The 11,780-nt window shown below is 48.8% G+C and overlaps 1 protein-coding gene across 5 annotated transcripts in view; it reads right to left on the bottom strand.

Annotated features, from left to right (window-relative positions):
- The window catches only part of DIO1 (iodothyronine deiodinase 1), a 21,697-nt gene extending 10,120 nt beyond the window's left edge, over positions 1–11,577 (bottom strand). For 2 of the 5 annotated variants that reach the window (XM_006087339.3, XM_014454622.2), the window contains exon 1: positions 10,972–11,577. In XM_006087339.3, the coding sequence (XP_006087401.3) occupies positions 10,972–11,500 (529 nt within the window). In that variant the 5' untranslated portion in view covers positions 11,501–11,577. Of the gene's footprint in view, positions 1–8,375; positions 8,674–10,404; positions 10,826–10,941 lie in introns of those variants that run through there. The other 3 variants (XM_023752794.1, XM_023752792.1, XM_023752793.1) reach the window with 3 other exon arrangements.
- Between the last annotated feature and the right edge of the window lie 203 nt (positions 11,578–11,780).

Raw genomic sequence — 11,780 nt, 5'->3', positions numbered from 1 at the left:
CCTGATGCTCAGTCCGGACAAGGCTTTGATGTTGGGGGAGGCAGTAGCCAGTTCGAGGACACAAAAGCCATATCCGGTAGGGTCATGGCGGTGGGGTTTGTGGGGGTGAGCAGTTCAGCAGGGGGGGCAGTTGGGGGTGATCAGGCATGCAGGCAGAGTGGTTAAGGGCAATCAGGCAGGCAGGCAGGTGAGTGGTTAGGAGCCAGCAGTCCCAGATTGCAAGAGGGATGTCCGACTGCCTAAAACTGGCAGTCTGACATCCCCTAAGGGGTCCCAGATTGGAGAGGGTGCAGGCTGGGCTGAGGGACAACTCCTCCCCCCGCCCCGTGCACGAATTTCGTGCACCAGGCCACTATTTTAGTATATTAAGATATAAAGATTTTTCTTATCTTCTGTGGTCTCTGTCTTGCCCTGGTCTGGTACTTTTTTTTTTTATAACAAAGGTGGAAATTTATTGAAGAACAAGCACAGATTCCCACGTAGGGAAGCGGAATCTCACAGCACAGACTCCCACGTGGGGAGGGGGAAGAGTCCTGCCGGCTTCCTGTTTCCAGGGTTTATCAAGGCTGCAAGTCCCAGTGCCTTGATCCCTTCTGATTGGTCATTATTCCCTTAGACTGGTTACTATAGTAACTCCAGAGCTCAAAGGTGAGGTTTTCCTCCCCGCCTTCCTTATTGTTTACCTATTCCCTTTGGGCTTCCTCCTTCTCCCTTTGAATGAGGGGTTTCCTTACCTTTATTTTGTAAATATAGACCTTCTGTTGTTTCCAGCTCCCTCATTCTATGGAAATGCACCTGTTGCAGCTTTCCAGCCCTGTGCTTCTTCCACGGTCCCCTTAATTGCTAAAATTTCTAAAATGTCCTTAAACCTGTCTTTTTCACCCCTAGAAATTCCCATTTCAGTACATTGTGCCAGTCGTTGTTCTTCATACATGTTCTGTCGGCGACGCCGGCTTCTTTCGGCTTCAGCGGTGCGTAGTGCCCGTCGTTGTTCCTCAGACATGTTCTGTTGGCGACGTTGCTTTCTTTCGGCCGCAGAGATACGCTCTGCCAGTCGTTGTTCTTCAGACATGTTCTGTCGACGGCGCCGGCTTCTTTCGGCTTCGCAGGTACGTTGTGCCAACAGCTGTTCTGCAGACATAGTCTGTCGACGACGTTGCTTTCTTTCGGCTTCAGAGATTCGTTCTGCCAAGAGTTGTTCCTCAGACATGTTCTGTCGACGACGTTGCTTTCTTTGGGCCGCAGAGATGCGCTGTGCCAGTCGTTGTTCTTCAGACATGTTCTGTCGACGACGCCGGCTTCTTTCGGCTTCAGCGGTGCGTAGTGCCAATAGCTGTTCTGCAGACATGTTCTGTCGCTGACGTTGCTTCCTTACGGCTTCGGAGATTCGTTCTGCCAGTCGTTGTTCTTCAGACATGTTCTGTCGACGACGTTGCTTTCTTTCGGCTGCAGAGATGCGTTGTGCCAGTCGCTGTTCTTCGGAGATATTCTGTCGACGCCGCCGGCTTCTTTCTGCTTCAGCGGTGCGTAGTGCCAACAGTTGTTCCTCAGACATGTTCTGTCGACGACGTTGCTTTCTTTCTGCTTCAGAGATACGTTGTGCCAATCGTTGTTCGTCAGACATGGTCTGTCCCCGACGCCGGCTTCTTTCCGCATGGTCATCAGCAATTAGCCTGACAAGAGGCCTCTTTGTACCGTCGCTGTTCTGTGCCCCGCTGCTGCTACTCGCCGTGGCGGGTGCAGAGAGCTGCCCAGCAACAGCAGCATGGGCAGCGATGGGCACTGGCGCTGAGACTGGCTGCTGGCTCACAGACACTGTGGTGGTTGTATCCACTGAATTAGCATCTTCAACTACAGAATCCTCGGTGACATCACTGGTTTTCTGCCATGGCTCCAGCTCCTCCTCCTCACATTCCAGAAACTGGTCGAATGGCTCCAGCTCCTCCTCCTCGCATTCCAGAAACAGGTCGATGTCCGCCATGCTCCCGCGGTCTTCGCCGTCCCCGCCGCCGCCGGTAGTCCGACCCAGAGAAGGCGCCATCGCCTTAAAGGGACCTGCACTCTGCGCCGGGAGAAGAGGGTGGGAGCAGGGGAGAGGAAGGTGGTCTGACCCGGAGAAGGCGCCGTCTTCTTAAAGGGACCTGCATTCTGCGCCGGGAGAAGGGGGTGGGAGCAGGGGAGGGGCGGTGGTCTGACTCGGAGAAGGCGCCATCGCCTTAAAGGGACCTGCACTCCGAGCCGGGAGAAAGGGGTGGGAGCAGGGGAGGGGCCGTGGTCTGACCCCCTGAGAAGGCGCTGTCGCCTTAAAGGGACCTGCACTCGGCGCCGGGAGAAGGGGGTGGGAGCAGGGGAAGTGACGGTGGTCTGACTCGGAGAAGGCACTGTTGCCAAGGCTTAACTTGCAGTGGTTCTCAACCTTCCTAATGCCGCGACCCTTTAATACAGTTCTTCATGTTGTGGTGACCCCCAACCATAAAATTATTTTCGTTGCTACTTCATAACTGTAATTTTGCTACTGTTATAAATCGTAATGTAAATATCTGATATGCAGGATGTATTTTCATTGTTCGCGACCCACAGGTTGAGAACCGCTGGAAGCCTTAAAGGGACCTGCACTCCGCGCTGGGAGAAGAGGGTGGGAGCAGGGGAGGGGACTGTAGTCTCACCCGGAGTAGGCGCCCTTTCCTTAAAGGGACCTGCACTCGGTGCCGGGAGAAGGAGTTGGGAGAGGGGGTTTGGGGGGAGACGGAGAAGAGGGAATCGTTGAAAGCTCGTCTTCCTGAGGGTGCGAGGAAACCTCCCTCGGGTTCGAGTGATTTGGGATGGATTTTTTTCCTGAGGGGGCCGGGGGCGGGGGGGGCGGGCAAGGGAGGGGGTAGGAGGGCCAAGGAATGCAGCTCCGTGTACAGGAGCTGGCGCGGGGGAGAGAGACGCCAACTTCCCCACCGACTCTCTCGACCCGCCTGGCCTGGTACTTTTTGTTGCTATTTAATGTTGCACTCCCCTGGGCACAGGGATATCCATAGGGTGGATGCAGACTCTCACAGTCACCCAGGAGCCCCCAAATTCAGTGTGCATGAGAATGTGTGTGTCTGTGGCCACTGGCTATTGGCTTTCCTTTCCCTCCAGCCACCAGACCAATGCACCACATCCCAGGCAGGAACACAGAAATTTAGCCAGACATTTCTCCTTCCCAACCCAACCCACAGGAGATTACAAACTCTGTGCATCGACATGCCAGGTACCTTGATGCCAGGGGAGGTGGGCAAGAGACTCCTCCTATCAAGGTACCCCAGTCACTTGCCAAATTGCACCATGATGCTGTCAGCCCTGGGTGAGGACGGCTGCCTCATGCCCTGCAATGAGACACTGTGGGATGCCCACACCTGATCTTTCCCAGGCCCAGGCCCAGGCCCTGTGTGGGCCAGAAGGTGGCAGCAGTGACTGGGTGGGAACAGGAAGGAAGCTACATGGGATGGGAGAGGAAGAGTGGGCCTTGGAGAGCAGGAAGGCTATGGGAGGTGGGATCCTACAGAAGCCAGGTTCCAAGTACCCAGGATATGTTCCATTGTTGCATCAGGTTACAAAATGCAAATTCAAAGATAAAACTATTAAGAATTTTGCCCAGCTGGCATGGCTCAGTGGTTGAGCATCAGCCTATGAACCTGGAGGTCACAGGCTCAATTCCCAGTCAGGGCATATGCCCGGATTGCGGGCTCAATTCGGATTGCCTGCTCAATTCCCAGTGTGGGGCGTGTAGGAGGCAGCCAATCAATGATTCTCTCTCATCATTGATGTTTCTATCTCTCTCTCCCTCTCCTTTCCTGTCTGAAATAAATAAACTCAATAAAAATATTTTTTTAAAAAAAGAATTTCAAGACAACTATAGCAAAGCATTAAACCCCAAGCACAGGGCCCTTCTGAATGTGGGACCCCATGTGATTCACTGGTCCCATGAAGCCTGCCCTGGGTGGGTGCCTTCTGTAACTTTCCAGCCTAGATTGGGGTGAAGTCTAGGGAGCTGATAGCACCCTGTGGTTACTTATGGCCAGAGCTGACAGTGTTGAGCCCCTACTGTACACCTACTAGAACATGCAGGTCCTGCACTGGGGCATGGCCTGTGCGTGTCTGTATCCCCCAGGCTACTCATTGCCCTTGAGGGCAGGGCCTGTTCCTCACTCCTCACATCCCCCACATGGAGCACACTTTCCTTCATCTACAAGCATTTATTCAGCACCTAAATATACAAGGCTCTCTGTGATATGCCAGTGACTCGGCAGAGAGCAAGACTGGCAGGTCTCTGCCTGCATGCAATTGGAGGCCTGCTTAATGGGGAGACAGGCAAAATATAAGTAAAGGTATAAATGAAGTAATTTCAAGTTGTGGTAAGTGTTACAAAAGAGGCTCTAAAGGACTGACATGCTTTAGACAGTCAAGTCAAGGAAGGCCTCTGATGAGATGTCTGTCATTTAACTAAAGAAATGAAGATTAGGAATGAGCCAGGGGGCTAAAGGGAGGAGAAGCAGACAAAGGGACTCCATGTAGAAAGGCCCTAGGAGGCACAGACAGAGGTTGGTGTGTTCAAGGACCTGTAAGGCCAATGTGACTGAAGCCAGGCTAGGGGAGGAATGAGAGTTGTGGATGGAGAGGTAGGTATGGGCCAGAGCAGGCAGGCTCTCCTACACTATAAGGAATCGGAATTTTATTCTAGGTGCAATAGGACTTCATGGAGATTCAAAGCAAGCATGGTGGATATTTGTTATAATTTTGGCTGCCCATCTCCTAATTGTCCTTCCTACTTGAAATTCCCTATTTTGTGTATTATTTATTGATGGGAGAGTGTGCTCAGCCTTGCTCTATGGAATACAGAGGGGCCAGGGCACAGTCAGTGACTCAGGTAGGGCTGATTGGACCCTCTCACATAGATCTTTGATTCTGGAATAATTGAGATGGTAGAATTCATCCACCGTCCAGTGGTAATGCCCATCAGGGATGGTGGAGTCCCACAGTGTTTATGGTTTCCCATGGCAACCACAATGTGATAGCAGCATCCAGGCCTAAATTTTGATGCTAAAATATAGTCCAGGCCTAGTGCTCCAGCTGTGGTTGATTCTGGGGATCTTACAATTTTCTAATACGTTCCTTTGTATATGTATATGTGTGTGACTAAGGAAACCAGAGTGGCCCAGCTGGTGTGGCTCAGTAGTTGAGCATCTATGTATGAACCAGGAGGTAATGGTTCGACTCCTGGTCAGGACATTTGCCCGGCTGTGGGCTCAATCCCCAGTAGGGGGTGTGTAGGAGGCAGGCGATCGATGACTCTCTCATCATTGATGTTTCTATCGCTTTCTCCCTCTCTCTTCTTCTCTGATATATATATATATATATATATATAATACAAAGTGAGTTTCTGTTGCTTGCAAGCCAGCCTCCTGATGCCACAGTAGGGCTGTATAATGAAAAAATGATCAGGTTTATACAGAAGATCACTCTGGCCATTCTAAAAGGATGGGACTGTGGTGAGAATGGAAGCTGTAGAGAAACAGTTGGGAGCATGGGAGGAATCCATATGGGAGACCATGAGAGCATGGGCTAGCTAGTGTGTGGGCAGTAGAGAAGGAAAAACGAATTGACAGGACTTGCTGATGGATGGGGAGTAGAGGACATCTTACCTTGCTTGTGGTTTACTTGGTTCGTTATTTCTTCACCTACTTCTGCAAAGGATTTGAAGTAGCTTAGGAGGCATAGAAGAGGAGGGAAATGTGGAGCACATAAATAGGCTTTAAGGTCCCTGCATTAATTATAACAGCTGATATTTGACTCTGAGTTTCCTAGTGGCCAAGTAAAAAGGGAAGTCATTGGTTATAGTCCTCATTTTTCAGTATATGAGGAGAAAGCAGGCCAGTTTCTTTGGAAATACATGGTTCTCCTTGTCCTTGGCTCACAGATTTTTCTCTTAAGAGGCCCTAGAGCAGTGGTTCTCAACCTGTGGGTCGAGACCCCTTTGGGGGTCGAACGACCCTTTCATAGGGGTCGCCTAAGACCATCGGAAAACACATATATAATTACATATTGTTTTGTGATTAATAACTATGCTTTAATTATGTTCAATTTGTAACAATGAAATTGGGGGTCACCACAACATGAGGAACTGTATTAAAGGGTCGCGGCATTAGGAAGGTTGAGAACCACTGCCCTAGAGGGTGTTGAGTGGGCTCTGTCGCTGCTGCTGGATTGCTCAACCAGTCCTTGCCCATGTGACAGGGTTGCTCGGGCCTCAGCAGGAGAAGCTCAGGGGCCAGTCATGGACAAGTGGCTGGCCATTGGCCTCTAATCCAAAAGACTTAAGGTCAGGACCAGAGTTAAATATTAGCTGTCTGGAACTTGTTTATAATTGGAAAGAAAAAAGATTCAGCACCCACTGATTAGTACCTTAGAAGAAACAGAGCCATTTGTTTGTTTATAGAGTGGTGGGTGCAATGATCAGTATTGAGGGCAAAGTTTAAACTCAGTTCCCTGCTTTCCTGGTGATAGAGAGAAGAAGGATAGGTACAAGGGGGTGGCAGTGCTGAGGGCTGACACCCTGCCCATGTCCACAGGCTATAGTACAGAAAACACCTGTCAAGAACGTAGGGCAAAAACTGTCAATCAGCTTATTGGTAAAAATGGGAAAACAGCTCTGTAGTAGTGCTGGACTCAAACCTACCATCCTAAACCCCCCACTCCCACCCCAGACCAGTAAATTAACCCCCATGCTGGGCTCTCTCAGCACAGAAAGTCCATTTATAATTATTAGATGACACCTCATAAATATGCTTAGAGGGGTTTAAAATGATATGAAACAAGGGCTGAAATAAATCGGTTTCAGATTAATTCCTAGGTACCTAGAAAGTAAATCATCAGGCTTGCCTTACACCACAATACACAAGTTAATGTTTTGCTGTGTGTATGTGTGTGTGTGTGTGTGTGTGTGTGTGTGTGTGTGTGTCCAAAGGCATATGTATGTCATATCTGTGCATGTACATGCAGAGGATAGGTGGTGGCTGAGAATTTTTCTGAGCCTCTGTTGTCTTACTCAATGAGAGAAAGTGCACTGGCTGAAAGTCAGAAGGCACATGTTCTAGTTCTGGTTCTATTAGAACTAGCTGTGTGCCTCTAAGCGAGTAATTTACCTCTCTGGGCCTTTGTAAATGAAAAATGAAAGAGTTGTTTTAGGTTATCCATAAAGACTCTGCCAGACCTTCTATTCTGTGGCTCTAAAATGAGTTCAAAGTATGTAACAGAGCTTTTTAGTGGCTTCATGGGTTTCCAAAACAGTTACAGGATGTCTTTCTAATAAGCAGACCTGATCATGTTAACTCCTTGCTTGAAAATCTTTCTAGAACTCACCAACACCCTCAGGATAAAGTCTGCTCTTTGGTAAGACACATTACCACCTCCCTACAAGCTCTAGTCCTTGATGGTATCTCCTTCACCCCTTCATGCCTTCCACACCCCACTTCTGCCAAATTGACCGATGCTCCTCCCCATCTCAGACCTCTGCAGCTCCCTCCTCTGTCCTCTCTGCTCCCACCCACCCCAAGGCCTCATTAGTCAACAGATGAGTGGCAAACTCATTAGTCAACAGAGCCAAATATCAACAGTACAACGATTGAAATTTCTTTTGAGAGCCAAATTTTTTAAACTTAAACTATATAGGTAGGTACATTGTTATTAACTTAATTAGGGTACTCCTAAGCTAGCCTTTGCTAAAAACGTCCTCAATCTGATTGAGGTATGTTCGCTGAGGTCGACCCCTTCCAACTCTCCCATCCACACTTGTCTTGTATACTTGTTTCATCTATCTCCTTTCGTTCATCCTCTCTATATGTTCAAACCATCTCAACATACCTTTCTCAATCCTCTACACATCTTCTTTCACTCCACAACGTTCCCTAAAATTAACTTAATAAACTTTACTTAAAGTTTTTTTTTTTAATATTTTATTGATTTTTCACAGAGAGGAAGGGAGAGAGATAGAGAGTTAGAAATATCGATGAGAGAGAACCATCGATCAGCTGCCTCCTGCACATCTCCCACGGGGGATGTGCCCGCAACCCAGGTACATGCCCTTGACCGGAATCAAACCTGGGACCTCTCAGTCCGCAGGCTGACGCTCTATCCACTGAGCCAAACCGGTTTCGGCTTTACTTAAAGTTTTAAGTCAACTTCGCACTGTATGTGCGCGCCCGCACATGGTATTCTGTGGAAGAGCCACACTCAAGGGGCCAAAGAGCCGCGTGTGGCTCGCGAGCCGCAGTTTGCCCACCACTGCCATAGACAATCAGCTCACCATCATCCTTTCCAGGAAGCCTTCCTCTGAATACCTTGCTACCCCACCCCACATCCTCCAAAACCCTCTGGCTCCCTCTCCCACTACACCGTCTCCCTCTCTGGGCTATGAGGTCTACCAGACAGAGAGCAGTCGTGTTGACCTCAACACTGATCACTGCACCGACCACACTATAAATAAACAAATAACCAGCACCTATTATTTCAGGGGCCTCTGGATCAATGTGTTGAAAGCCAACTTTATTTCATAAATAGAGTTTTCTTTTGTCTTTTAGCCTCTTTCTCTCTTCTTTCTTCAGTCTCAGAGATAAATAAACAGCCTTCAAAATGTGAACTGGCCCACTAAAAGGAAACAATTAAAAGGGGCAAGTAAATTCTGTGAACTAACCATGAGGCAAGGTGGCTTTCATGGAATTGATCGCTAGATGATTGATATTCAGCACATCAGCCTGGTTCTATCACAGTGCTTAGCACATAGTAGGTGCACAATAAAAGTTAGTTGTTACTATCATTACTCTTATTATCAGTGGCCACTTGATAAATATTTGTTGAATAAATAGAGGTCATTTGTGCACCCTGTTTTAAAGTCATGAGCAAGAAAAAGAAAACAAAACTCTTGGCTTTCCTCTTGCTTGCAACACTTCCCCTTTTCCATTCTCAGGTACAAAAATCTTACTCTTCAAAGCCTAGTTCCAAAGCCTCCTCCTCCAGGAAATCCTCCAAGCCCTGCAGGCAAAGTTCCTAGCTCTACAGCCTCCTCCATCTCACAGAACTGTAAGCATTTGTATATTATGTCCATCTATTCTGTAGAACCGTAAACTCCTTGAGCGAAGGAGCAAGCTCTTAACTCTGTGTCCCTGGCATCTAGCTGAGGGCCTGGCACATAGGAGGTGCTCATGAATGTTTGTTGGGGTGCAATAATAAAACGGGAAGAAGCAGCCCTGATTCTGGGTCTGACTCAGTCAGTCACTGGCTCTGTTACCTTTGCCTCTCAGTTTTCTCCATTTCCTTTCTAAAATGAGAGGAATGGATTAAGTCAACATTTCCCCTTGGAACCATTGTGATAATAGGCGTTTCCTCTGGTGGAGAGTGGGGATGGTGTGTGTGTGTGTGTGTGTGTGTGTGTGTGTGTGTGTTTTAGGAAAATTTGTCAATGCTGTGCTAAAGTTTTTTCGAGTTTTGTTTGTTTGCTCTTAGGCTTTGGATCTTCTCAGAGCCTGTTATATGTTCATGCCCACTATGAATTTCCAAGAGAAGGGTATAGTGTGCAGGGTTTCCCAAACTACTTCGACCAGGGGACTCTATGTAATAAAACATATTTGTGGGACTTGGGTTCTAAAGAACACTTTTAAAAGCACTAGATTAGCCAAACTGCCTCAGGGATCTTCTCTACTCTATCTGCTGTGTCTAGGCCCTGGGAATTCAAAGGTGACTCAGACACAGCCTTGTTGCAAGAAGAAAACACTTATGCTTAGGCAGCCCAAGACTGGGTAGGAACAGTCAGTGACCGAGGAGAGGTGCAGACGGAGAGCCATGAATCCAGAAGGGAGAGAGCGTCTGAGATGGCTTCACAGATGGGGTGGCAAGAGAGGAGGGCCCTGAGGATGAGGGGGATTTGAACTGTCAGCAATGGAGTGGAAGAGCCAACAACTTCAGCAAAGAGAGAGGAGGACAGCACCATGGACGCACGAAGTCCAACAGTTGTCTGCAGGCAGTGAACGTAAAGGGGAGGTTGCTGGTAAAGTTGGGAGGAAAAGCTGGAGTCCGTCCAGGAAGGACCTTGAGCACAAAGCACAGCCCAGGGAGGACCTTGAGCATTCATCCCGAATGCGTGGGCGTTGGGGGGAGGGTGCTGAAGTTTGGTGAGCTGGGATGTTGATGGGTCAGGAATGTGCTTGTGGAAAAGTATCTGGAATGAGGGGGAGGAGAAGTCCTGGTAGGAAGAGCAGCTGTGAGGACAAAAGGTGAAAACTGATTGGAGAGGGCTTTAAGAATCCAGATAGCTTGAGCTGGTTTGCCTGAAACAGATAGCACATGAGAAATCTTCAACAAATATTTACTGAGCAACAACCATGAGTCAGCAGCAGCCCTGGGGGGCACAATAGTGGGTTAGAGCCAAGGACACCACCTGGACAGAGCTTGCAGACTAGTGAAGGAGACAGACATTAATCAAATACCCACACTGTTATTACACCTGTCCTGGTTTGTAATTATAAGAAAAATTTAGGATGTTAAGTATACAAGAAGGGGTAACCTAGTCCGGGGAAGTTGAGGTTGGCTTATTGCAGGAAGTGTCACTGAGCAGAAGTCTGAAGGATGCAGAGGAGTTGACAGGGCATAGAGGAGGTGAAGTGCACCTTAGGCAGAATGACCGTATGGTAAGAGCAGTGCTGGGGGAGCTGAAGGCCAGGGTGGTTGGTTTGTGGTTTGAGTGCCCACAAAGAAAGGTGCTGATGCCACTCAGAAAAATAGAATCCAGGAAAAGTGCTGGTTCCTGGAAATAGGAAGTGGACAAGAAGCAAAAAAAATGAGCAGCTGAAGTAGTAGAAGAAGAATTCAGGACTTTCCAACCCACCTCCCACCCACCTTGAGCATCCCCATTCGAAGCACTTCTCAATCAAGCTAGATCAGCCTCCTGACCTTGCATGAAGTCCCAAATGTGACACCTCTGTCCTGAAAGGCGGACCACAGGGCAGTTTGGAGCTAGACTCCCTTCCTCAGTCTTGTCCTCCAGTCGTTGCCAACGGACCTTCAGGATGAACCAGAAATATGGGGTGCTGAAGAGGGTTGGAGCCCAGTTATCATAGGAGAAGTGCGGGTTCTTCCGGTTCATGGCCAAGATATGCTGCTTGACTCTCCTGGGAAACAGTTTTAGTTGTACTTTGCCCAAAGTCACATGCAGGGCCACCTGCAGGAGTATCCAGAGCCTCTTCAGCCACAGCCCTGGCTGGGGCAGCCCCATCTCGTCACAGCCAGAGCTGGCTCTGAGGCTGATGGACAGAGACGCAGCAGCTGGGCCACAGTGGGCGGAGCTGAACCAAGGTGCAGGGTGGAAGTAACCAACCCTGGCCAGGAGGAAGGTACCAGGACAGAAGGTGTTTGCCTTCCTGCCAATGGAACGGAAAATTCCCAACCAGGGGCTGCAAAGATCTGTTCTAATTATTATCATTCCTGATTCTTTGCCTTAACCTTTGAGAGATTCTTGGACTAGAAGACTTCAGATCTTACATTCTCCCTCTGATAAATGTTCAAGAACAAACACTTTAAAAGATCACACTTAGCCGTAACCGGTTTGGCTCAGTGGATAGAGCGTCGGCCTGCGGACTGAAAGGTCCCGGGTTCGATTCCGGTCAAGGGCATGTACCTGGGTTGCGGGCACATCCCCAGTAGGGGGTGTGCAGAAGGCAGCTGATCGATGTTTCTCTCTCATCTATGTTTCCAACTCTCTC

The sequence above is a fragment of the Myotis lucifugus genome, unplaced genomic scaffold (assembly GCF_000147115.1).
Source record: "Myotis lucifugus unplaced genomic scaffold, Myoluc2.0 scaffold_37, whole genome shotgun sequence".
Classification (NCBI taxonomy): Eukaryota; Metazoa; Chordata; class Mammalia; order Chiroptera; family Vespertilionidae; genus Myotis; species Myotis lucifugus.
This window is presented reverse-complemented; position numbering and strand designations above follow the sequence as displayed.